At 37.5% G+C, this 27,671-nt stretch overlaps 1 protein-coding gene across 1 annotated transcript in view; it reads right to left on the bottom strand.

Moving 5' to 3' along the window:
- GABRG1 (gamma-aminobutyric acid type A receptor subunit gamma1) overlaps nt 1-27,671 on the bottom strand; it is a gene marked incomplete at both ends in the record, with an annotated part of 52,982 nt that overhangs the window by 7,379 nt on the left and 17,932 nt on the right. The window contains 5 exons of the mRNA XM_082281606.1: nt 982-1,134; nt 1,263-1,400; nt 2,588-2,670; nt 5,424-5,644; nt 22,146-22,213. Of these exons, the coding sequence (XP_082137732.1) occupies nt 982-1,134; nt 1,263-1,400; nt 2,588-2,670; nt 5,424-5,644; nt 22,146-22,213 (663 nt within the window). The remainder of the gene's footprint in view (nt 1-981; nt 1,135-1,262; nt 1,401-2,587; nt 2,671-5,423; nt 5,645-22,145; nt 22,214-27,671) is intronic.

Here is a 27,671-nt window from a genome sequence, read left to right as displayed (position 1 = left end):
GTGGACCCATGTTTCTGGTAGTAAATGGCCTTGTAGGGTGGGAATGGTGTGCTCACAACACTATAACTGATGAGGAAAATTAACTCACATCTCTCACTTCCTAAGATACAACCCTTCAGGTCTTGACCTTTCCCCCAGAATAGGTCAGACTACTGTCACTAGTTCTACTATAAGCATCTGTCACTGCTAAGCTCAGAGCTATGTCCTGTGCACTCCACCTACGTGTTTATCAGGCTTTATGTGGGGACTGCAACTTTTCTCCAAGGCAGCACATGAATCCTAAACAGTCAAACTTAGGAGACTGACACCATGCTAAACAGGTCAGCCAAGATGACACTAACACAGAGTTATATTTGTAGTGGAACTTGCAACACACTTCAGTACTGTCTGTAGTAAAAACAGAAGTTTTTGTGACTTAAAGGCTCAACTGCTTGAAGTGCAGCTTTGGTTGCAAATTTTCTGTCCTATCCTGGATCTAAAAGAATAATTGAATTGTTCTATTAAAAACAAACAAACAACACCCCCCCCAACCACAAACAAACAAACAAACAAAAACCAACCAAAAAACAATACCAACAATACAAAAACCCCAACAAAAAAAAACAAAACCTGATTTTCACAATTTTTGCTCATGTAGTAATAACTTCATTTGTTCCATGATGCTAAGTGTCAGACTAATGATCGCCACATGGCAGTCCCCAGAGATGATAAGAAAAGCATAAAGGAGAAAAAATGTGTTTATGTGAACAACAGCAGACCCACAAGGCTTGGATGAGGAATTCCATGCTCAGCATTGCCTCCTTAAGCTCTGCTGTGCAACTACAGCAGTATTCTCCTACTCCCAATCTTGCAGTTCAAGAGAAAGAATGACCAATGGTCACAATCTGAAGGGGAGTAAACTGTGCTTTCTTCACTCCCTGCTGCACATTTGTATTCTTTGGGAGTACCAGATCCTTCAAGGATGAAAAAAGACATTCTTACCCAGAGAAGTCCTTGCAGGAACTGCATCCTTATTGATCCAAAATGACACCCATGAAAGAACAACTGTGAGTATACAAGGAATGTATGTCTGAATAGTAAAATATCCCATGCGTCTGCTGAGATCAAAGAATATTGTCATAATAATATAATCACCTGAAAATTTGAAAAAAAGAATAAAAAGCATTTATATGACATCTAATATGGTTTTAGGTTGTATCGTCTTCTGTTAGTCTTGCTCTACACAGATATTGCACGAAATAAAACTCAACACTTTGCCTTACCAGACAAGGTATGAGAAATCTCAGTTGTATTTCGTAGCCCTACAAATGCAAACTGATACAATCTCCAGTATTTTGGATCTGCCACTTCAACAGAGGTCTTCTTCCATTTGTATTCAATTTCATTTCTGGGATATCCATCTAGAATAAAACAAATCAAACATTCAGCCATAGAATGTACCAAAGCATGTTTTCTGATCTCTGAAGTGACTTACAAACTAAACCAGGCCTATACATAAAGTGGATCTGAGACTGCCTATAGTCCTCTTGATACATTTAAATTTAACTACAAAATATAGGGCCTCAATTTTAAGCCTAGGTAAATGTATGATCAATCAAAAACTGTATCAGTACAAATGTTTAGAAAATATCTACATGATATTCTCAAACTCCAGTAATAAAAACTGGTTCTGAATCATCACAATGAATTAATACATAAATGTAATTACATTATTGTTAAATGACCAGGAAGAGCTTAAAAGGACAGATACTTTCAATAGTAAGTGGCCTCTTACTCCCAGGCAGCCAGCAACAGGATGAGAGGACACAGACTCAAGCTGCATCAGGGGAGGCTCAGGTTGGATATCAGGAAGAATTTCTTCACTGAAAGGCTGTGAAGCATTGGAATGGTTTGCCATCCAACTGCCCAGGGAGGTAGTGGAGTCACCATCCCTGGAGGTTGTCAAGAAGCAACCAGATGCGGCACTTCATGATATGGTTCAGTCGAGAAGTTGGTGTTCTCAGCCTATGACTGTAGGTTGGACTTGATGATCCTGGCAGCTTTCTCCAACCTTAATGATTCTATGATTACAATAGCACAATTCCCCTAGGATTTTTTTTTTTTAAACATAAGTTTGCTTCAAAAAAAAACAGAGCCTGAAGGTTGTGGTTTCACTCATATAAAGTAAGTCCCACTGAAATGAAAAGGACTTCTTATACTGATCCAACATTTACAAGAGCAGGTTGAAGAAGACATATCTTATTTTTCCTTTTAAGTATACCACATGGAACTAATTCAAAGCTGTCAAGTCTTGCAGGCATAAGAAAACAAAGTTTTTCCAGGGTAGTACATTTCCATTAACTGGAATAGGCACATTGTATCAGACTCCTAAGCAACAAGACTACTTTTGAAGTTGCAAAAAATGCATGTGATTCAACTAATTTTTTAATGCATTAAATAATGCAGTAAATCTACTCAAAACATGAACAGTCAGTTCTTTCTTATGCTGTAAGGCTTTAAGAAGTAAACATTTGCTCTCCTGCTGCCAGATTTTAAGGAAATTTAAAGCCTAAATGTAAAGAAGAAAAAAAAGTGTTTTACCACCTACAGCTTGAAAACTCCAGAGGACAGGAGTGTTCATCCATAGGAAAATTATGAAGCTGAAGATAACATTCAGCATTAATTGTCAACCTAATTAGAAAAGGAAGGGAAAAAAAAAAGAAAAAAGGTTATATTCAAGAATGCAGACATTTCAGACTACATAGTAAAGAACACACCCAGAAATAAATTTTTCCCATTCATGGTTATTATGAATAGCCTCCTGTGTATCAGCAAAACTACATCCTGCATCAGCACCAAAGAACAAAACAAGAACTATTACTGCATGCAACTTGAATCTCTGTTGTTTCAAATGGTATTTCAAGCCATTTCAAAAATTTCAATTGATTTGGGGGCACCTCTCAGCTCTATAAGAAACGGGATAAAAAGGAGGGTCTGAAGACGGGAAGGAGAGGAGCTTATTATAGCAAATAAAGGCACATATATCAAGTCAAATTGCATTTGGCATTGCTGTACCTGGTAGCTTTAAACAAGAGAAATATGTGGGGGACATTGGACTTGTTCTACATTCATGGAAGCAGTTCTGGTGAAGAAAGTATTTGGATAGGAAAAAGCAGAAAATGTTTTTACTCATTTAATGTCTAAGGCATTCAAATAATTCACAACTTATAAACATTTTAGAACTGGCTTAGTACTCAAAATTGTCTGAACTGAATCACTTTCTGCTTTTGAAAATGCTATCACAGATTTTCACAGGACTTCCAAGTAATCGGTGCAAAACCCAGTTCTGCTACCTTTCACTAGTAAGCCGAAGTAAGGGGCTAGACTCCAAACTGACTTCTTTGCATTTAAAATACCTCCTCCTTTGTTGGCAACAAAGTAGGAAGTCAGAATGTCTTTTAAAATCAACTTTAAAAACTGCCATAATGCTCACATACTTGACAGTATGCAATGCCTATATATTAGACAAGAAGGGATGGGAAAAGACTCTGAGACATGCTGCCAGATAGTTTCATAAGTCTCTGAAAAATTTATTCTACACCAACTTCCACTATGACCTGACCAAAGGTTTATAAGGAAAAGTGTATTTCTTAGCATACGCTGTGGGAGAGAAGAAGAAAGACCCTTCTCCACACTTTTGAGCCAAATTCTTGCATCACTATGGAGGTGATTTTCAAATTTGTCTACTATGATTTATGTATTTATTGCCTTTACTTTCCATTTTCAATTTTTTGATAGTTAAACACTCATATAAAAAGAAAATAAGACAAGCCTTCTGTTAAAAGCAACACAACTAGATCTGGAATCACTGATGGTGCAATGGACAGACCATGGGCTACCCTCAGAGGAGATTCAGTAAGGCTAATTAACATTTTCACCATGTCTGCCCCCTCAATTACTGACAAGGAGAGAGTGGTGATACAGGAAAGCCCACAAACCTGGAGGACTGTCAGATCATATTACTGTTCCTTCAATAAGCAAGATATGAACCTCTCAATGTTGTTTTACCTTAGGTCAAATTCAGGCCATATCCTCACCTATACAGATGTTTGCATGTTGCAGTGCTGGGTGAGAACCTGTTCTGCTGTTTTGTTACCAGATCACTGCACTTTATTGCTCATACTCTGACACAGTAATTCTAATCTATTGCTCTGTGAGGACTCACATGATTTTTCTGCTCATATTTATTTCCTTCTGTTATTTTGAATCTATTTAGAGGAAATTTTACATTTAAACTGAACGGACAATGGAAGGGTAAAGTCCAAGTATGACTCTACAATTGCTAATTAGAAAAAGAAAAAAAAATTAGCATGTCAACAGAAGGGGCTCTCTAGAGGCTTTTATAAACACCAACTGGCATAATAAACCATTTTAAAAGTGCTCTTCAGAGATGTTTGTATGCTCTCAAATGATGCATACTAAGAAAAAATTCAGTGAAGAGAATCCCTGTAAAACATTCTAATTCTTCTTACATTCAATACAGGAGAAATTTATAAATTTTTCATACAACATAGCCTGCATATGAACATAGCATAAATGACTGAGAAGAAAGTAATTAAAAGTGCTACTTTTTGTTTTAAATATATAAGTAAATAAACAAATAAATAAACTCTTAAAAAAAAATCATATTTATGGCATCCTCTGCATGGACTACTTCTTGACCAGCTCCTGATCTACTGCAAGATTTTTTAGGCGTATTTAAAAAATATGACTGAGATGACCCTAAAATAGTTTCTGTAGACTACAGCCTTTCAAGAACTGTTTGAAAAGTGCCTCAAAAATCAGTACATATAGCTTTAAGCTTAAAAGCAGCACAGGCGTCTCCCATTTGCCAAGTAGAATTATCACCAACATGTTTGCTTATGCCTAATTTGGATGAACAGATTTGTTGATTTTAATAGCTTGCAAGGGTAAATATGTTAAGTACATGCAGGACTGGGGCCTTAGCTTTAATCAAACTCCTTATAACTTTTATTATCTGAAGCATTTAATATTTTACTTACAAAATATAATTTGGTGGAAACTAGATACTGAAGTATTTAGACCAGAAATAATTTATCTGCAATATATTAGTGACAGACCACCATGATGATAAATATTACATAACATCCTTTTTAAAATATTGCCTGTACCTAAATGGGATCAAAATTTTCTATCCCCTTCAGCTTTCCTTACCAAAATATCCTTGCATTATATTTCAGTACTATGAATTTCATCTTTTTCATGATAGAATAATCTTTATTTTCTTGTTTAATCAACTCTTTGCAAATTCCTGCAGTCCATAACAAAATAGATGCCAGGAATTTGATTCATATTAATTATTTTCATATTCCTGGTCATACCAGGGTTTTGGGGTTTTTTCTATCCAAATAATGAAAACCCACCTTAGAGTGTATAATACTCTTCCATCACTCCAGATTCGAAGCAAACGATTTGGAGTTGTAATCCAGTGAGCATCAGATTTCCTTGAGTTCCGGAAGAAAGTGTCTGGAATCCAAATTTTTCCAACCATATTGCTATTAAGCATAAGCACCTTCATTGAGCTGTTAAATTTTAGACGACTGTCATACCAAGTCTGGGCAAAAATTATATCTATAGTGTATTCCTAAAAACAGAGAAACAACCATATCTATGTTTACATTTACCAAAGTCTGCAAGCCAACTGGTTTTTGACCCATATATAAATCTGAAGCCACCTCCTCTATTCTCTTTTGTATTACCATTTGCATAGCAGACAGCAGCCAGTAAACCCAGAATGAGAGACAAAAGATGCACACAGCCTTCTGTCCCTTCCTCTTCTCCCCTGACACACAGTGATTATTTCAGGAAGAAGATACATGATGGGAGCTTACTGTAACTTGGAGGTTCCCACACAGTGCAATCACCTCTGGGGGCCCTGGACAGAAATTTAAGGGCAACCTTAGTACTTCAGGGTTAGACTATGTTTGTTAAGACACATATTCCACATCTTTTAAGAACCAAACAAAACAAGCTTTCTGTATTTTCCCCCAAACTTTTCAACATGCAATTAAACATCTTTCAAGAAATTTCAGATTAGGAAGAATTCATGCATATGTAGAAATTAAACATGACAGTTTGCAGAACCATCTGTTAACATCTGCCTTGTATACCTACCAACATACAAAAGTATACATAATCATAATCAGGAAGGAAATTTCCCTAAAGAAATTCCACTTTACTTATTAAAGCCTCAAGGAAGTGCCTTCTGTAATAGAAAATAAAATTCCTCTGTAGACTTAATGGATTCGGTCAAAAGAAAGGTGGAAAACCAATAAATAAATAAAAGGAAACCCCTTTTTTATTAAAAAATTCTTGACACAGTAAAACTTGAGAGAGATAAACAATACAGGTGCATAAAAGAATTCTGCTTTTCAAGGAATCCAGCCAGTTGTTTCTGCACTTCAGAAAAAGGGGCAAAGCAGCAGCTCTCTTTGTGTTGGCACAGCACTAGACCAGGACTCTGACTTTAATGCCAACAGCCTCACTACCTGATGGCAGAAGTGATCTTCTCTGCACAGCTGCCCCATGAGGGCTTCAATGAGCACCTCAGCAGCTCCCCTGCAGGGAAGGAGCTGGAGACCAGACTTAAACACTTGGTGTTGGTTGTTCACCTCTCAGTTACAGGCTGAATGGACAGGCGAAAGCAAGGAAGAGACAGTGTTCACACTCTTACTTTAGCAAAAGGGGTTACTACTAGTTTACTTGGTCAATAAGAATGCATAGTGCAGTCAGTCAATTCTGTTTTTAAATAAAAGCTGAAGGCTTCATTGATTGGAGTGGATTTTTTTTTTGTTCATTTTACTTTTAAACAATCACAGCAGCCAACTGTACAAGTTACAGATTCCTCGTGAATTTCAGCAACTGATACCACCCACCTCTCAGGAAAGTTTGAGAAATTCGGCACTTTATCCTTGAGAAGTGCCAAGGCAGATATTCCAGGACTATCTGAAACTCTCTTAATTTTCCCACCTCACCAGATGGGAGAAGTGGAAGCTTAGGAAACAGATATGCTAGAAGGAGGCTTCCTCTTGCTCTGTGATGTATGGCAGATGAATTACCACCTGAACTGTGGTAACTCAGTGATTTTCAAAGGTTATGAACGACTAATGCATGAGGCAAACAGTGGAGAGACAGAACAAAAGGACTAATAAAAATGCATTTTGAAGGTGACTTTGATCTAAAACTCTGCATATTTTTTGAGAGTCACTGCCATGAAGGTCAAAACAAGTCCCTGATCATTTTTTTTATTTCTGTAAACAGAATTCCAGACACCTGTGAAAACCCCGGAACTGCTTAACTTTAAAATTCAGCTTTCTGTGCTCATGTGTAGTGGTTACCACTGAAAATGAAACTTGCCCTGCTGTGGTTTAAAGGAGAGCCCAAGGCAGTGCACCAGAGAAGTGTTTTAATGGGCTTTAATGGAACCGAATGAACAAAGATTCATGCATTGCCTTTACAGTATAAATAGGAGAAGAAAAAAAAAAGAAGTCAGTGAGCAAAATCAACAGACACGACCAAATGTACAAAAAGTGAAGACTGAGTTTGAAGGTGCTACTCTAAGCAGCCCCTTCACACTAGCAATACCCGGTTTGAGAAAAAAAATTATCAAAGAGACATTATAGTCAAATCCATGAAAGCAAAAAAGACCACAGGTTGTCATAGAATATCAACCACTCTAATAAATTAGAATAAAAAAGGAAGATTATTTTGAACACAAAAAACAAGGGAATGGCCTCAGGTATTCTTTTACCTTTCAGTATTAAATGTGCAAGTTTGTATCCTGTTAAATCCAAACTGCAGCACTGTGCCAGCTACTAAGAGGAAAATTAGTTCTACCCCTGATGAAACCAGCATGCCATGTAATAGAGCAGTTGTTTAAAAAACTTTTGGAAAAGAAAACACAAAAAACCCCAACAATTCTTCATGGTACATTTCTAACTGTTCAGAAATAATCTAGTAGGCAATAATTTAACATCAGAATATTAGTAACTCCTTGTTTCCAAGCATCTTGCTGAATGTCAAGCGAGATCCAAGTCCTAGCCTCTTGTAACACACCTGAAGAGACTTGGCCTCCATTTATAAGCTCACACTTCTGCACTCAGACATCTCCCTCTCCCTCTCTCTCTGCAATCACCCAACCACAGGCATAATGTTACCATTCATCCCACCTGAAAGACATGGGCTTGCAGCCTCATGGTGGGTGGCAGCAGCAGTTCGCCCTGCTCTTCAGCAGGGACCCAGAGACAGTGCTCCGATTTCGCCCAAGAACAATTATTCCACTTCTACCATCTGCCTTGGTGACATTACTATCTACTTTTCAGCATATCTGTTTGTCCTATGCCTCCCTGAGACCTCTCTGTCTTTGAGGGTCCATAATACATCCTGAGGCAGCATGTATTCTTCACACAATTCATCTTACATGGGATCACATTTTTAGCCTTTACTGTCTTTCTCTGAAGTGAATCACATATTGAATTCCCTAAATTTGCATCTCCTGAAAAATATTTCCTTTATGAAGAAGGAATCTGGGTGCATAAAATCTGTTAAAAATTAGGTAGAAAAATCACCATACTGTCTTTTCTGGGAGTACTTTGTTTCTAAAACAAGATGAATAGAAGCCCTATCTTTTTTTCAGATATTGTATAAGCAAGCACAACAGCAGCAAGATTTATATAATATTCTTTTAGTGCAGCTAATCTTTCTAGCCAACTATTTTGTTTTCCTTGTTTTCTTACAAAATTTAAAATTAACGCTCTTATCACGACTTCTACTAGACTTTCATGAAACTCACCATTTAATGCCACTGTGCAACCATAAAAACTGGTTTACTACTCTCTCTTTCAAATTAAACTAATGACAAAATAGCTATGCAGAAAAAAGTGGAATCCATCTATGGCTGTGTTAGTAACAGCCACAGCAGAATGCATGCTTATTCATATTTAGCCTCACAGGGTTCAAGAACAATGGCACACATTGGCTCATATTTGGCATTTGATTAAATCACTTTTTTTCACATCTGACATGAAGTGCCCACCTGCCTAATTATTTACAGATAACTTCAATCCTCCTCCCTCTCTTTCCTCTCTAAAAGATAACAGATTCCAAAGGCTGGGAACAGTGTGACTAATCAGAGATCACCATTAAAGGGCCAAGCAGGGAACAAACTGTGACTACGGACAAACAGGTTCATAGCCTGAGTGAAAGTCATTTAATAAATAAAAACAATCACTTCAAACAAAGTAGGACAGCTATTGAAGGGGGATAAATGGAATCCTCAACATATTTCATTGTCATGCACAGCTCAATTACAGTCAGACTTGAAAACAGGTCAGTGGATTGCTTTTTTTTTACTGGAAAGCTGTGAAAGAAAGGGAGGCAGATATTATCTGATACTATTGTTTCTCATTACAAACTGCATCACACAAATTCCAACATAATATCAATAAGGATAGAAAAAAGCCTAACAAAGAAGAAAAAGAAGAGTTCTTGGGTATTTTGCCTGACAGTCCAAAAACTGATTTGATATTCCACAATAAAAAAATTGTGGAGAGGGCAAGTAACAAGTAGCTAAATTGTGGGCTGGATTATGTTAAATGCAACACATTTTGTTTAAGAACAGGAAAAAGTGGCCTAGTTTCATGAGGCCAAACAGTAAATCAAGGAAGAGTCCCAAAACCAAACTCAGAACTAAAAAATTTTGCTACAAATTACAGACCTATAATGCAGCTAATGACCAGTGAATTTCAGAGAAAAATTAATAAAAACATATTCCTGTCACTTCATCTTTGCTCAGAAACCCACCCCAGCTTTTCTTCCAGATTCAAAATTTTATGTGAAGGGCACCTCAAGGTTTCTGTAATGACACATTCTGAAATCTGTTTTCATATGGAGCCCCTCAAAGCAGTTCAACAAGTTGACATGACTTCACTTTATCTGTTATTTTATCATTCTATTCAGCATTCTAATTCCTTAAACTGGAATTCAATGTCAGTGAGGCAGGGAATTTAAAAAAAAAACAAAATTAAGAAGGGGAAACTAAAAAAAGCATTCTACCAGTCTATATGTTTCCACAACAAGAGACGTGACTTAATACCAAATACTGGTTTAGTATGCCGATAAAGAGATTTTAAAAACAAAAAACTCATAGACAAAAGCCTTCCTAAGAGGTAAGCACCAAATAAAGCATCGAGCATTAGCCAATTTATCTTCATCTTCCCAGGGTGCTGCCAACAAACACTCATAACCTTTACCTTTTCCCTCACTCAAATATCTTTGGACATAAATAAGGGGCCATAAAGTAATTTATTAAAATATTTAACCTATCTGTGATGTATAACCTCTCTTAACAAAATGTTGAAAATGTGGCTTCTTTCCCTGGTAAGTTACTTTAAAAGTCCTTTTAAGAGATTTTTTTTGAGCTGCTTCAGGGCCAACAATAGTTTCAGAACTTAATCCCCATAGCTGAGACCAAACCAAAAGTAAAATTTCTTGGTTTAGTAAACCATTTTAGTTTGCTCACTAAAGCAATCTGAACTTACCGACCTTAGGGTGAGATCTAACAGATCCACCAAACCACAGTGCTTCTGAAACATACCTGTAGTATTACATTAATGATACTGCAGCCATGGAAGAGGTGAGTGCTGCAGGAAATGCAGTGAACAGACGTGCATAGTGTCTACTTCCAGAGTCTTTTAATCACTCAGATTGCTGTAATTATACAGATAATCACACTGGAGGATGCTATGAGAACATATGCACAGGGTAAGTGGAAATACAGCAAATCATGTCTACTGAAGGTGAGGGAGTACAGCAAGACCCACATAGTCACAATTCAGAAAAAACCTCACTCTTCACATCACAATTCGCCATCTGTGCTTATCTAGTCCTTATTTTGAACATGCAAATTGACAGATGCAAACAACAATATGAATAAAAGGCAAGATTTAGTTCAATGTTTTGTAGATTATAAACTATCATTAAAATCTTGCCAACAGTGAAAAGATAGCTAGAAAAGTAACTAAAGCACTTCAGCAAAATCTATGCTTTTATTTCATCAGCTTAGATTTTGGTCATTTGAAGAGAACAGAAGGAGAGGAAGTAGATAAGTTATATACATAATCTATATACATTCTCATGGTAAAAATTATATAAAAAGTTTTGATTTACTTTTCAACTGAAAATTGAATATTTCAGCCAGTGCTTCTCATAAACAAACTTTAAACTCTAGAAAGTACTAGAGAACTCAGAACAAAACAAAACAAAAACGCTCAACAAATGAAAAATCCCAAAAAGGTGAAACAAAAAAAAAAACCAACCAAACCCCCCCCCCCCCCAAAAAATAAAAACAAACCAACCACCAAAGATATATAAATAAATATATATCAAAAACCCAGGAATAAATACTGGCATGGATTAAGGGCTTGCTTTAGAGATTGTCAATAGTGATTTATCAGCTCCATTGACTCTACTTTCTAAATTAAACAGCTACATCTACTTTCCTGTAATTAGAGAGACTCTAGCCAAAATTGGACTCACAGGCAACTTTAACAACAAAGCTGTACATTACTCAAGCAGACATGATTTTGTAGTTTCCCTTCTTAAATAAACTATAAAGTTTCAAATACAATACTTCACCATTCAGTATGGTGCAAACGTTTTCAAAGCAAGACTAATTGCACAGCTACTGTTTGTTCTTTAATGTACCTGGTCTTCCTGCCATGGTTCAAACTCCCAGCATTGATGGCAAACAGACTTACCTAGGGCTTGGTTTCTACTCTGCAACTCCTGCAAAATACACAATCCTACATGAAATACAGCATACCTATTTGGTTTTCTGATTGATGAGGCTCCAAATATCAATTATCTGCTACACTATACAAGATATATAATACATCAGAGCATGTACGGCCACCAAGAACTTCCTAAAAGGAGCCTCTACATACATACTGGTCTCAAGAACATAATCTGTTGTGGGGACAAACCTCTACAATAGAGACACTACTGTTATTCAAAAAGGCAACATCTCAATCAACACTTACTGTATGCTGGTGAATGACACACTTCAAGAAAAAGTGTTTTGAACATGAATTCTCCATGGTGGTCTAAATAAGCACCCAGATGTGAAAGACTTGATGAAATTTAAAATCATACAAAACCAAAATAAAATGAAAGCCAAGATCAACAGGCAGTGAAGTTGCATTGACTTATTAGCAAAAGCATATTGCATTTTTTTAATAGCTACTTTGTCAGTGCAGTCACTCCTACTGCCAAGGGAGTAAGGCAACACTCTTTCCAGGGGTAGGTCTACTTTACTGGCAAACAGCTTGGAGATGCTGCTGCAAGAGAGGCCTTCCAGACTGCTCCCCTTCAGCAAAGTGAACTTCCCATAGCATGTGCCGTGAGGGGAAAAATCCTGCTGTAGGTGCCTGGCTTTTAAGAGTGAATGAGGTTTTGTAGTGTCAGCAGAGATCCTGACAGCAGCTCTTGTAGGGGCCAGTGAATTACAGCAGCTTTCCCTGGTGCACAGCAGCAGAGGCAGCCATGAAAACCTCTGCGGTAAGAGCCATTGCTGAGGTCCGCCTCTATTGCAACAAGCTGTTTACAAGCTATTGCAACAATCAAAGCACACCCTCTGCCTCTCTTCTCCAAAACCCAGCTCAAATCTAGGCCGGCTGAATTATTCCAACAACTGGAATGCAGCACGACCTGTGTCCATACAGACAGACAGATAAGGAATTAATAACAAAACAGGTGTGTAATGCTCTTCAAAGTATTTATCTTATAGCTGACACAGAGGTAAGAGGTACAGACAAAATCTAAATGCAGCTTTTCTTAGCTGCAGACACAAGGGACAGAATACAGCTGAAGAAGACAGAAAGTATTTGGAGAGGATATTAGGGCACAGGAAGTAACAATAAACTTTACAACAGAGCAGACAAGTAGACTGTGCAGCTTTGGGGTGAAAAGGACGAGTAAAGTGCTGTTTGGGTTAGCTTTAACACTAGTCAATACCTTTACCCTCTTAATGAAGTGCTGCGTAATACTTACAGTGACATTACTCTTGATTTAGATCATGTCAGATCACAACTGAACTGTGCAGGCACTCAATACTGGTTATACAGGATACATAACCTCTACAAGGAGCTTGTGGTTTGAATTTAACATAAAAGACAGGATTTGGAAAGCCAATGGGGGCATAATTACAGATAGCAACTTTAGCACAACATGAGCTTAATTCTTTGTGATAATTTTTAACCTTCACAGAGGAAAAAAAAACCATGACATGAACAAAAGGAAAAGTAAGTTTAAACAGAAACATAATGAGAAACAATGAAGTGACTTTGCAGACATTTATAGAAAGCTTCTTTCAAGCATAAAGGGCAGCTTGGTAGAAATTGATATAAAAAGTTGAAAGTATGGGAGCAGAAACTAGCAAGATCTGAGGCAGGAAATGGCCTCTTGAGAAAAAAAAAAAACCAACTAAAAATCGCTGAGGACAGGTTTTGAAGTGCCTTGAAAGTGAAAGGAAACAGTTTATGTGTGAGATCCAATGAAAGAGAAGACAAAAGAAGAACTTGAGCAAGAGATAAGTCAGTAGAAAAAGTGGAAAATTCTCTCTGTAGGACATCTCTAGATGATATGAGAGGAGCTAAGCTGCAACTGGAAAGGTTACAGAAATACATTAGCAAAAAAATGGGAATTTGGACAAGAGTTTCCATGTGATGGATTAAAAAATAAAGCAATATAAAATCTCTTTGCATTCAGAATTTGAAAGTCTAAAACTGAGACCCTATTCCTGGTTCTAAGATCCATCACATCAGAAAATTTTTAGGTATCAGTCCTCAATGACATACAATAGTGATTATGTACAGCAACTGAGAGTGTGAAAGAGGTGAAAAGTTGTAAGCTTTAAAGATGTGATTCAGTCATACTGAGCTAACAAAACAACCGTGAACACATACGAGTGACACAAGATAGTATTTTAGACTGGACAAAAGGAGACACAGAAGAGCAAGCAACTGGCACAGAAAGGTGGCTGAATTTGTGCATGAAACTTCCAAGAAGGAACTGAGAGCAGGAGAAGAGAAGAGAAGATGACCATGGAAGACGTACTGTGCAGAAGAACCTAAGGAAGAGCTTTAAGAAATATATTCACGTTGATACTTAAATAGACCAAGTGTTAGGAACACAAGAAACTAAGAGACTTTATCACAACACACTGACAGACTGACCACAGATAAAAAGCAAGCTTTTTCAGAATTGTTGTCTAGCCTTAGTCACGTCCAGAGCTCAGCACTTCTGCCATTTCTTTAACAAATTACAGAATCAAAGATCAGCCCTATGCAACTACAGAGCACTTACATCGGAAATCTTCGATACTTCAGAGGCAGTTTGGTTATTGCTCTGGCTGTGAATGCTAAGAATCTGAGATGATATAAACTGGATTTCCAATTAGGGGAGTGAAGTAAAAATAAACAGTAGTTGTAGTAGTAGTACTAGTAGTAGTAGTACTATATTGATAATTATCATTACTGCAACCATGCCAACTGTGGCTTAAGTGATGCAATGGTACAATATGAAACCAGTATTTCCTAAAGCATAAACTAATCTAAGATATAAGAACCAACCACAGCACAAAAAGACTGCAACCTTACATAATAACATTGCTATTATATGGCACACAGAAATCAGGCCACATTTTACAGCAAGGAGCATAGATTTTCCTAGTGACTTGTGTGGAACCTTCAGTACCTCTCCTGGCTTCATACCTATTAAGGGACAATGGGTAAACTGCAGCTAAAAACAGGAAAAATACTGAATGCTGTTTAAAGTGCAGACTGAAAAGATGCCTGTTCTCTGCTTTGGCTTCGGAAGGCTACGGCAAACATTTGTCAGTTGTACAGTAGCTGCATTTTCCCTCATCCCTCACCATTCCCTTCAAATTGATCACAGAAATTGGGAACACAGGAACTGCTATGCTGAGCCAGTATGAATACTGCGTGTATTTGGCCAATTCTCCCTGAACAAGACAAGCTTAGAGTTATCTTGCAATAGCACAATAGCAGTAACCAAACTGCAAGAACCAGATTAATCAATTTAAGCTAATCTTTTTTTTTTTTTTGGGGGGGGGGGGAAGAGAGAACAATCATGAAATTGTACTTGTGAAGTATCATGTAGCTTTTAGAGCTGGTAACATAAGAACTGCCAGCAGAAATATGGGGTTTGACTTCTAAGTATACTCCATAACAGAAAAAAACAATGCTCAAGCCTACTGAAGGAGTATTTACTCAGCTGCTGTAAATGAACAGTGTCCATCAATCTCAAACAGTCATCTGAGCAAGCCAATCAACCATGATCACTTGCCGTGCTGACAAGCACCACAATGATTGGAATCTGTCTTCCCTAATTGAAATAACAGAGTGAGTTGGGAAAAAAAAAATTATTCTAGCTTATTTCAAAGAAGATACTGTACAGTAAGAAGCAGGTAATATTCATAGGCTCGTTGTTTTATGAACAAATTGATCACAGAACACCTGCCATTTGAAAGAGAAATAAACCAATTTGCATAAAGTGCACACACTTGACTTTCCAAAAATTTTGACTGCTTGCACAATGAATGACCACAACCTAGGAAACCTCATAAATTCTCAAATATGGGCCAAAGTGCATCCCTCATGATCTGCCTTTCAGAAAGTCTGTATAAAGCTCATAGAGACAGTGGTTCTCCTCAAAACAGTCTTCCTCAAACATGAAAGCAATTCTAACCTCCAGGAAAAGCTTCAGGTGCATTTCACTAACCACGACAAGACCTATCAAACAGTGTTAACCAGTTCTGAATTATTACTACTATGGCAGCATTTGCATAGCCCTAAATTTACTGTGTTTACATTTCTCATGTGGAACTGTGTTCATTTAGACACAGAGCTCTGTAACAGACAGTCAGACAAGGAGGAAGACAGAGTTCACATCTTTCCTTCTGGACAATTCTTACTTTGGATTTTTTTTTCTAGTGTTTGTTAAATCCTTAAGTCAATGTGACATGTGAAGTCAATGTTCACACATGTAAACTGACTAGTTATCTGCAGGATCAGGGCCTTTCTAAATCCAGTACCATTGAGTAACGCAACACTGAATACAATTCAAAACCAGAGTTTAAACTACCTTTACAGAATAATGCACAGAAAGAGTGCGTATCTTTAAGCACTGGATTTCAGGGTACCTTTAGGTAAAGTATCTTCAGGTCATGATTACTTATACTCTAGTATACTTTGTGTAAATTAAATTGCATTGTAAAGTAAGAGTACAAACCTTCAAACCCTCAATACAAATTTAGTGACCAGTAGAATAAGTGCAGTGACACACCAGGCCATAAAGTATCCTCCACATGTGCAATAGTGTTGAGCAATCTGTTTCAGGATACTGATCCCATTGATACTTGAATACTTTGAAAAAAAAAAAATCTGCAGCTAGTTACTGCAACTAGAGAAAGAAGTGGAATTTACAAGTCAAAGGATACTTAAAATTCACCACCATTCTACATAAAGTCATAAATGGTACAATATGACAAGACAAATTGTATCCTACCAATGTCCAGGCCATGCAGTCTGCCTACTAAAATAGCATATTGTATACTCCGTGAGTATCTGATTTTCTAGGTGATTTAGCTCTCCTGTTAAAAATTAGAGTGGTAGGCTTTAAAGTATGGCTTCAACCTGCAATCACAGTAGCCTTCAATGGATAATAAGCAAAGATCATGTGACAAAAGCTAAATTATCCACAGAAGAGAAATGTCGGAAAATAACAAGGAAACTGAACTACTCTAGTGAAGTGCAGTCCTAAAAATTTATCCTGGAATTTTCATATTGGACCTTCTAACAGCAAGTTCCAGTAATAAATACAGAAAGGGAATACAGAGCATCATCTCATCTGCAGGAAGGGACATAAAAAATAGTAGCACTCAAACACACTAAAATGGCAATGATATCAGAATGCTACAAAGTGCTAAGTCATGACTTAGAAACACATTAAAAAGCAAAGGAATTTAAAAGCATCATTTTGTTTTGGTAAACTAACATATTTATATATGTATGCAGTTTTATACAGACAGATATAGACAGTGTGGTGGAGCACTTTCAGTTTTTAGTCTGTCAGTCACAATATCTGTGCATCTCTCCAGAAACAATCTGCTTCTTTCTAACTATTTACTATATGAAACTTGAGTAAATATACACCAAAGACAGGGAAAGTATAAACTCTTCTCTTTGCTCTTCATTTTTGACACAACGCAATTCTGCATCTTACTTAAGGAACTGCTCCCGCATTCCTTCTCAAAAAAATTCTCTAATTTGTGGTATTAGTCTTTATTGTCATGAGAGTTTTGATCAAACAGAAATTACAAGAAAAGGTCTTCTCTTAGTTAAAGGAAGGCAAAAATGTCTTGGAGGGCTGCCATGCCTCTCCCAGCCAGCTGAATTGTCCACTTGAGCTGTCTTGTCAAACCACAAAAGCTGTGATTGCCAGCTGTGTGCTGGCATGGTTCCTCCCTGGACATCTTGGGGCATCAGTAGCACAAAACTTTGCATATTTATGAATACACAGGGTTTGGGGGATGAATACAGGGCAGAGGAAGCTAATGAAGCCAACAGGCAGCATGGACCAGCATGCATTTTTGCACTGGGACCATATATCTGACTCTGCTACTTTGATCACCACCAAACAGTGGCTGCTTTTCATCTTGGCCCTAGCTTGGAAGGAGAAAGGCAGTAAAAGCCTAATACCTCTACTTATAATGTTCAATATAAAGTAAAAATAGGTTCTAAGTAGCCACTACATATCTAAACTCTGTAAAGAAAACCCTAGACTACTGCAGAGCTACTGAGGATCAAGATTTTGCTAATAAAAATGCACTTAAAATCATCAAATCATCAAGGTTGGAGGAAGGCTGTAAGATCATCAAGTCTGACCACCAATCCAGAACTGTAGCCCCTAAATCAATAAACCACATCACCCAGCATGAGATCCAGACACCTACTAAACACCTCCAGGTGACTGCCAATGCTGACTCTACCACCTCCCCAGGCAGCCTATTCCAATGCCTGACTATCCAAACAGCGAAAAAAGTTTCTCAATATCCAATCTGAGTATCACCTGCCTCACCTTGAGGCCAGTTCCTCTTGTCCTCTCACTGCAGGCACAGTAAAAGAGAGTGGGCCCTGCTTCACTACCTCCTTTCAGGGAGTTGTACCAAATGATGAGGTTCCTTCCCCCTGAGCCTCCTCTTCTCAAGAGTAAACAAACCCAGCTCCCTCAGCTGTTCCTCCTAAGACAGGTTTTCTAGATATTTCATAAGCCTTGCTGCACTTTACTGGACATGCTCCAGCACCTCAATGTCCTTTTTAAAGTGAGGGACCCAGAACTGAAGCACTCAAGGTGCAGCCTCACCAGTGCCAAGCACAGGGGGACAATCCCTACCATGGTCCTGCTGGGCACACTATTGCTGATATAGGCCAGGATGGCACCTGGGCACACGCTGGCTCATGTTCAGCTGCTGTCAACCAGCACTCCCAAGTCCCTTTCTGCTGAACAGCTCTCAAGCCACTCTTACCCCAGCCTGTAGCACTGCATGGGGTTGTTGAGACCAAAGTGCAGGACCTGGCACATTGCCTTATTAACTTCCTACAGTTGTCCTTGGCCAACTGATGAAGTTTGGCAAAGTCCCTCTGCAGAGCCTTCCTACCCTCAAGCAGATGAACCCTCCCACTCAACTTAGTGTCATTTGCAAATTTATTGAAGGCACACTTGATCCCCTCATCCAGACCATCCATAAAGACAGAACTTGCCCCAATATATCGACCCCTGGGGAACACTGCTAGCAACTGGCTGCCAACTGAATTGAGCTCCATGTGCCACAACTCTCTGGGACCGACCAGCCAGCCAGTTTTTTACCCATTCTAGAGTTCACCCATCCAAGCTATGAGCAGCCAGTTTTTTCAGGAGGATGCTGTGGGAGATGGTGTCAAATACTATACTGAAGTCTAGATGGACCACAGCCTTTCCCTTGTCTACTTAGCTGGTCATTTTGTCACAGAAGGAGACCAGGTTGATCAAGACAGACTTTACTTTCACAAATCCACATTGGCTGGGCTTGATACCCTGGTAGTCCTGCATGTGCCATGTAATGGCACTTAGCTGCATTTTAGATGGCTTTGTACAATGCATAGCACAGGTTAGCTCTAAAAGACAGATTCAAAAATTTTTAGACTTAGTATTTTAAGCCTAAATATGCTACTGATCCAGACACTTGTTAAAGGTGTTTCCTCAGGTTGCAGGTGCCTGAAGAGGTCACAATCTCTAGCAAAATGCACCTTAATCATGGGATGACTGTAGCATCTAAAATGTTGCGCCAAAATACAACAGCCTTCAAAAACAAGTCCTAATGAATGTCATGCATAGACCCCAATTACAAAAGTAAAAGTTTATCAAATAGCAAGGCGAAAATAGACAATTAAAAAAACAAATCTGTTTCCTCTCATAGTATGTGTTCTCTAAAGCTTTCAAACAAACATACTCCCTTGATATGCTGCTTCAGCATCACTGTCAGAAAAAATACCCTCTACATCATGTTGTATCCAAGCTTAATAGTTAAAGGACAACATTTGCCAGTGTAAATTAACGTATGTGGCAAATGGGGATTGGAAATCACAGAAAATGTATTCTCTTATTAAGTAATCAAATAAGGGACTAAGGACAGCCCTTGAAATGGAAGCAATTTTTGGATTATTAGTTAAAAATCTCAAACAGTATTGACTCCAGGGAAAGTGCCTTCCTAAGGAAACCAACAGCCCACATTAAGAGAGCTTACTGGGTAAAATTTGTTACTATTTATTTTGCTGAGAACATTGTTTCCCAGAAAGAAAACTTTTTTTTTGAAACCCTAATCAAATTATTTTCAGATATATGGTTTTACTTATTTTTACAAATGTTTGATCTCTGTGCTGATGTCAGATGCTCATACAAGCCATGTTCTTGAAGTCCAAGGCCAGTGAAAGTAATTGGCCTTTCATGAAGGCCACAGTGGTTTTAGACTGTAATTTAAATTGCTAAGTAGTTTTCTGTCCATTTTTAAAAAGACTAGAATAGTTTTTAAAGTTCTATACCTTAGTAACATTTACCTTATTACCCTTTGGTGGCATGCTTCATTATCTTTTATTTTAAGAGAAATCAGAAGGTTGGAGAGAAACATCTAGTTAATATACATTATTAAATAATAGGATCCCTCTCTCTAGTGAAGTAAGACACCTTTTCAGTAGGACGCCAATCCTTACCTTGGACTGTAAGCCAGTATGACTAGCTTTTACTAGCAGCATGGCAAGGACATCACCACCCAGCTTGAGCACAGCTCTAGCAGATGTGGAGAGACCTCTAAATAACTGACATGAAACAGTTCCATGGCTGATACTCCCAGCTCTGGGCTGAGTAAGCAGAAGGCAGCTGTGGGCACAGGAGAGGTCACGGTTCACAGCTGAACCATAACTGGAAGACTACCCAGTGGCTGTAGGGACAAGAGGAGGGCATGGGAGATGGGGCAGGGTTATTCTGCAAAGCCAGACATGTGCTGGCTCTTTAAAACTAGAAAACTGAATCTGTAAGCATTTCTCATGTTCAGTTCCAGTGTGTGCAATACCTACTGGCCCCAGGCTGAAGAGCTTTCATAGGTTACTGGAAAAAGAAGTCTCTACCACTTGCTAGATCCTCCTTACACATCCTCACAGTTTGCTTCCACAGTTAAGTTCCTTCAGAAGATGACTGGACAGAGAGAACCAAAAGAGAAATACCACAAAAGGGAGACAGAAAAAAACAAAGACACCACTTACACCGGACATGGAAGCTGGAAAATTTTCCCCACTCCATCGCTCTTATGCTCTATCACACACTTCATTACACACAGTCCTGGCCTGAGACATGGACTTCCCTGCCACAGCCCCAGGTAATGACAACCCTAAGTTTTTTCGATCACTATGCTAGAATGAATATCCTTTGCCACAGATCTGCCTCTTTATCCACAGTATCTAAGTACCACTGGTTTTTCTTGCTTGGCTTCCCATTACCAAAAGTCGCTATTCCCCACCCACACATGATGACGTACATCTAAACCACAAGATCCTCAGCAATAATTGAGAATTACTGCACTCTCAGAAAATGCTCAGAAGCACCCTGCACTGGCATACTCCAGCCTCTGAACAAAACTCTTCTCTGCCATGCAAATTCAACACTGTCAGCAATTTTGTAGGGAGGTAAAAGGAGTTTACCTTTGTTAAAGGAGGTAAACTCAAAGTAACCTGAGGGCAAGTCCCCATCTTGGTCCTGGGCAGAAGTCATGCCAAAAGGCCTTTATAAAGCTTCCAACACCACCATCTCATACAATGCATGACCTCAGGGAACTAAGAAAATACCACACACTCAACTTCCTCTTAAGTGCTGTTACTTCAGTGTTGGTACTAAACAGATAGGTGAGAGTTCAAGAGGTCTACCAGAAACCAGGTGAGATGCATTGCTCAACTTCTAAGAAACCAGCCACGTATACACATACACTGAAAAGGACACAGAAGACTAAATGGAAAAAGGAAGACAAAAGAGTTAATTTCAAATTTTTCTTTCTATGAATTTGAAGAAAAACCAAGCAAACAATGGATCACCTCACTGAAAATAATTTTGTTCACAACTGCTGTGTCAAATGTTATTTTTCTTAGGCTCTGAAGAGTAGCTCCAGGAAATCAAACCAGGCCAGAGATAAACCAGGTATATGCAAACATTGTGGAAATATTCAACACAAACTAAAACAAGAATCTGATGCAATGTATTCTGTGTGGCCCCATTTTTTTAAAAGAACAAATGTATTTTTAAAATTACAACAATTTCAAACAGAGAGACTAAATGTACCTTTGCAATAACCACAATCATATCCAACAGCACAAAAATACACAATAAGAAATGAAGAAACTTATTTAATTGAGATTAGAATTATTTCATAATATTAATCCATAGCAACATGCAGATGATGTATTCTGTCAATAATCAGAACTTACCATATTGATTGGGTCAACTGGACCGATGCTGTTAACATAGACATCTGTTTCAATTACCGTAGTTCTCACTAAACAAAACAGTAACCATAATAATTACATCTTTAATTAGCTCTGTGCATTGTCAGTGCAATATAATTTATTTAACTAAAACAACAGTGTTGATCTGATATTCTTTTATTTGATTCAGAATAATTAGATTTCTGGTTTGTTCATTTTGTGAAGGATCATATATGACTTGGCTCTCTTATTTCATATGAATTTTCAGAATTATCAAATTGAATTTCTTAGTTCATAACACAATCCCCACCCGCGCTTTTTGAACAAATATAACTAAAAAAGGTAAAGGAAGAAAAACAAATAAAACAGAAAACCCCAAAAACTGTCTTCCAACATAAAAATACAATCCTAGACAGAAAAAAAGTTTGGAAAAATTTTTTTCATACAACAAACCATGAGGTTTGTGACAGATGTGTTTATCACCTGTAAGGAATCAATATGAAGTGCCTTCTATCAATTTCTACTGAGAATGTGTAACAAATACAAAATAACTTTTCACAACAGGTTTCTTCAATTCATGAAGCTATAGCACACCAAGGGATTACTAATGTTCCTTCACCAGCTTGATGAATACACTGGTTCAAACACCAAACTGAAAGCTCCTCAATGAAAGTCATTTAAAAGTTAAACATTACCAAACTTACTTTTCTTTAAAAACAGGGAAAGCACTCTCACTGTGCAGACACAAGACCAAAAATTTTTAAAAATATATTCCCTTACAGAATATACTCTCTCCTTTGTGCATTTACAGAAGGACACAAAGTCTAAGAGAGTTTCCATGAAAGGCCCACCTCAAGTACAGGAGGCTTTGATAGTTCAGTTTTTTCCTCTTAACTGGTTTATACAGAAAAAAAACTGCACAAATCAAAGAGGTGAGGATGCATTTTAATTTCATCAATTTACCAAGAATTTTCTTCTAGTTTGTACTGGAGAACCATAATGTGGACACAAGAGGATGTTATGTCCTAGTACCCAATGGAACAAAGTGGGATAATAATAATAGAGCTCTGCTGGTCCTTTTATGATATGACACAATAAAATAAGCATCTCTTTCAATCTGAAGATAAAAAAGGTGGAAGGTACAAACAAAAAAGCATTTTGATTTCATAGGAGATGGACCCTGGGTCATTAGATATTTTTTTTTTTATACAGAAAAACTTCAGAGGTTGTCCAAGAACAAAGAGGTTGTTCAAGAACAAACCTAAAATGTTAAGAAGATTTTTCAAATTTCTTAAAACTTGAACAGCTGTACAGAAAGAAAGATGGTATCACTGACATCCTTGCAAGCTACTATGACAGGAAAGATGCATTTCCTAAACATCCCAAGATACGTTCTCCCTGCCAAGCTTACCAGGGAGGAAATTCTCCCTGACTCCAAATCTGGTTAATGATGTGAACCTAAGTCTGACAGAAAGAACACTAGTGAGGCTGCACAAAGGATTTTCTCTATGACCATAGAGCACAGAGTCACTTGGTCAGCATCCCCAGCATGCTTCACAGAAAGTTTAAAAAAAGATTCTGGAAACCGATTTATTTCCTTGGGGAAAAAATAAATACTTCCTGTCAGTGACACAGTTTTTAATGGGGGCTGTGTCAATTTTAAGAAATTCCAACTTGCATCACACGGTACTTCACCTGCCACAAGGGCTCTCCTGTGGTGAGCCACATAGTTCATTTTGCCTTTTCCATGCTGCTCTGAGTAAGATTATTAGAGGTATTAAGAGCCAGAGAACAGTTCAAAATTTTGCCTCTGTTGAAATTATTTTAATTGACGTAAATGATCCAGAGAAAGAAACCCAATTCAAGAGGGCTGGAAGAAGCTATTTTGTTACCTGTATGGTACAGAGAAAAGTACTTCTGAATTAGAAGAATCAATTAATACTTCTTGAGTTCTTGAACTAGAATTGATAAAGAGTTCATGAAAATGACAAATGCTGGAGGAAAATACCTTCTTGATACTAATTTGACATCCATAAAATTAGTATTGTTCATTTGCTCTTCACAAAGAGCTAATAGTGAAAGATGGTTTGAGATTTTCCTACCATGAATGCTTCCTATTTTACTTTAAAATTTGGTATCAGCCCTGAAAACACTACAAGTAGGAAGAAGACTGTTAAACACATCCTGCATGAAGTGCAGAACAGCAGTGATCTAAACAAGGGGAGAAAGGGCTTGAACACTTTAAATGTTTGCACTGAAGGACAGTTATGACCCAGGCTAGAGTAAAGCAAGAAAGTGAGAGGATAACAGAGTGCATATTCAAGAGGGAGGGAAAGAGAGAGAGAAAGAAGAGCACAAAGGAGCAGCTGACCACAAGCGACAGTACATCAGCTTCTAATGTAGCTGAAGCACACAGGGAACCTGTTTGGTAAACCCAATCTAGAGAGATATTCTCACTTTCTAATTTCCTGCTTTGACACCTTCTTTCCACTAGACTAAACTTCTTCTAGTTTTAAAAATTTTGAAAAATGTTTATTCCTGATAGACATATCATAGTGATAAAAATCTACCTCAACCGTTGACAAATTATTTTAGTAACTGCCCCTGCCATCCAAAGGGCCTGGGTTTTAGCCTATATTTTTGCAGGTACAATTTTCAGCTTTTGGTATTTGAAGTATCTCTTCTTGGTACACTTAAGAGCTCTTCTGATCAGCTATTCTCATTCTATAAACACCTATCTCCTGACAGAAATAATTATCATTATCGTAAAATTGCAGAACATTGCACTTTTTATTGCCTAATACTGCTCCATTTTCATTACTCCAATCCATTACTTCAATACATTAACCAAGAGCATGGTAGTACATCTAAATTCACTAACCAGTCCCCACAGTTTACCACAATTCCCTCATTTTCTAATGAAGGTCTAAGTCACATCACTTCTGTTTTTAATTATTACTTATTATGCTCTTTAACTAAGACCACTTTTGTAATTTCATCCAGGCTAATTTTCTTTGAGCATATTTTCTATAACTCCTCATTACTTGCCTAAAGAAGCATCCCCTTTTGGTGATAAAGCAGTTATTCAACAAAGAAATTAGGTGACTACCACATTCAGAAATAACAGAGACCTTCAATTTGTAATAGCTTTTAATGGAATAATACAATTCTCACAACCAGCTATCTAAGATTATTACTTACATGGCTACTTATATTGAAAATTCAACTTCAAGTGTCTGCAGCAGGCTTCCAGGTAACCTCTGAAAAATTCTTTCAAAGTGATTTTGATGAAAGCAGAGCCCTGTTCTCCACAATTTTTGCCCTTTTATTTAAAAGAAATCCATCTTCAGCAAATAATCCTACCCACCACTTTTATTATTTCCATCATTCTCTATGCAATGCACACATCCAATACCTTTATCCTTCCCTGAATATGTGTTTCTACATCTTGCTCTTGTATTTTGATTTTCTTTAATTCTTGGAAGATATTCTTAAACTCAGAATACATCTCTCACTACCTTTACTTGATATTTTCCTGCTTGTTTTGTTGCCTTGAATAAAACTCAAAACCTTTCCAGTGTTAAAATGATAATGTAAAAGCAAGCCTTTAATCAAAAGCTTTCGAGGCGCACAATATGGCAATATGCACATGTGATACAGTATTTCTACAATTTTTATACGGTTATTAACTAGTATATCAAACAAATATTGTCCAGTTAGAAGAGAAGTTGGGTAACTTCCCCCAGGTTCTGGCCCACTGGACCCCCCCCAACCTTTTAGCCCTACACTTTATTTTGTCTACAATGTAAGGTGCAAAACAAAGTGTCCTTGCTAGACTAAAGGCAAGACTGAACAGAATTTCAAGAATGTACTAGTAAGAGTTTGTTAAACTACGGGAGAGGTCAGGAAAAGTACTTGAAATTATAACTATGTATTAACAGTCTACAAAGTTACAAATACATTAAAATATATAAAAATATGAAAAATCTTTAAACATCAGTTTGAGCTTGTTACTTTTCTGCCTATATCATACTTTCATCAACGTTACACTAAGAGCACCTGTTCAACAGAATACCTCCCTAACACCTTTTATTGTCTGAGAATTAGCACTTCTATTTGAAAGTCCAGTATTTTCCATGTATCCTTTATATCTCTTAGAACATTCACACTAGTGCACTTGAGAGATGTAATTATTTACCCATGCCCTGCTTATAGGACAAGAACAACTATCCAAATTTCTCTAGGTATCCAATTTTTCTATGTCCATGAGCAATCATCCCTAAATTATGACCATTCTTAAAATTTCCATCAATGATGACTTGTCTTAAACCGCTGCTTGAACACACCCACTAAAGTTGTAGATATGTGATGATTTTTTCTTATTGTTAATCGTATTTTCAGATAGATCAGTTGTGTTTCACCCATACACATATCACTGCTGGAAAAAAATGATCTGTACATTGATAGGATAATAATAATATATCACTGTCCCTAAGATGAGAGAGGTGGAACAATGAGCAGCCAGAATTCTTTCCTTTAAAAAGGAAAGTTCAAAAATAATAGCTACGTTGATGCAGGACTGAACCTAAAACAGTGTGGTTATAAAATCATGCAGCCAAAAGGTAATGTTACAGTGAGAATAATACTGCTTTATTAGTATATCAACACTCCAAGGTCGTATCTGTAATTAAAGGTATTTATACCACAGACAGGAGACTTCATCTGATAACTACTATTATTTCATACTGAGAGAAGAATGTTAGAACCCTTATGCTCCAAACACCACAAGCCTACTACATAAATTGAATTAAAGACTAGCAAGGTTAATAAACTTGGCAAAGGGTAGCAGCTAAGAAATTAATACAACTCATGGATATTTGAACGAGACAAACAGAAAATAACAGACCGGTTTTCCCCTATTAAATTTCAGTATTGCCTCCAAAACTTCAATTTTCATTTGGCTCTCCTTTACTATCTCTCTCAACTGACTTCACGTTTAACAATGAATCCCTTATCTCACTCTGAGATGGTGAAATTCTGTGTCAACACCAGGAAGAAAACACAAAATTCTGCTCTGGGATTCAAACCGAAAAAGTCCAAGTTAAAAAAAAAAAAAAAAAGTTGCTATTTTAAATGAGCTTTGTAATTCAATCATAAGAATGTTCTGTGGGATACTAATGGTTTGAAAGGTAAAGAGAATTCCAGTTCAATAACCTTGTTGTACAAGACCTGACTCTGAAGAAAGGGATCTGACACCAGATTTTTTCTGCATATTTGAAGCAGATTAAGATGAATAAACTATAGTCTGATTTTGTTTTTCTGTCAGATATCTGCTGCAGTTCCCAAACAACTGGACAGAATCCAGTGCCTTCACCTGAAGTCAGAAATTTCAGCTTATGTTGTCCAAAATTTCTTCCTTGTGGCGAAATCATACTTAACATTTGCTCTCCTCAAAACCAAGTGAATACTCCCAAATTCATTTATTTCCTTTATTCATTACTCTGGCTGATAACTCATGAACTTTATGTT

Source organism: Coloeus monedula (assembly GCF_965178545.1).
Source record: "Coloeus monedula genome assembly, chromosome: 5".
In the NCBI taxonomy this organism is placed as follows: Eukaryota; Metazoa; Chordata; class Aves; order Passeriformes; family Corvidae; genus Coloeus; species Coloeus monedula.
Note: the sequence above shows the minus strand (reverse complement) of the source record. Positions and strands in the feature narration are given on the sequence as shown.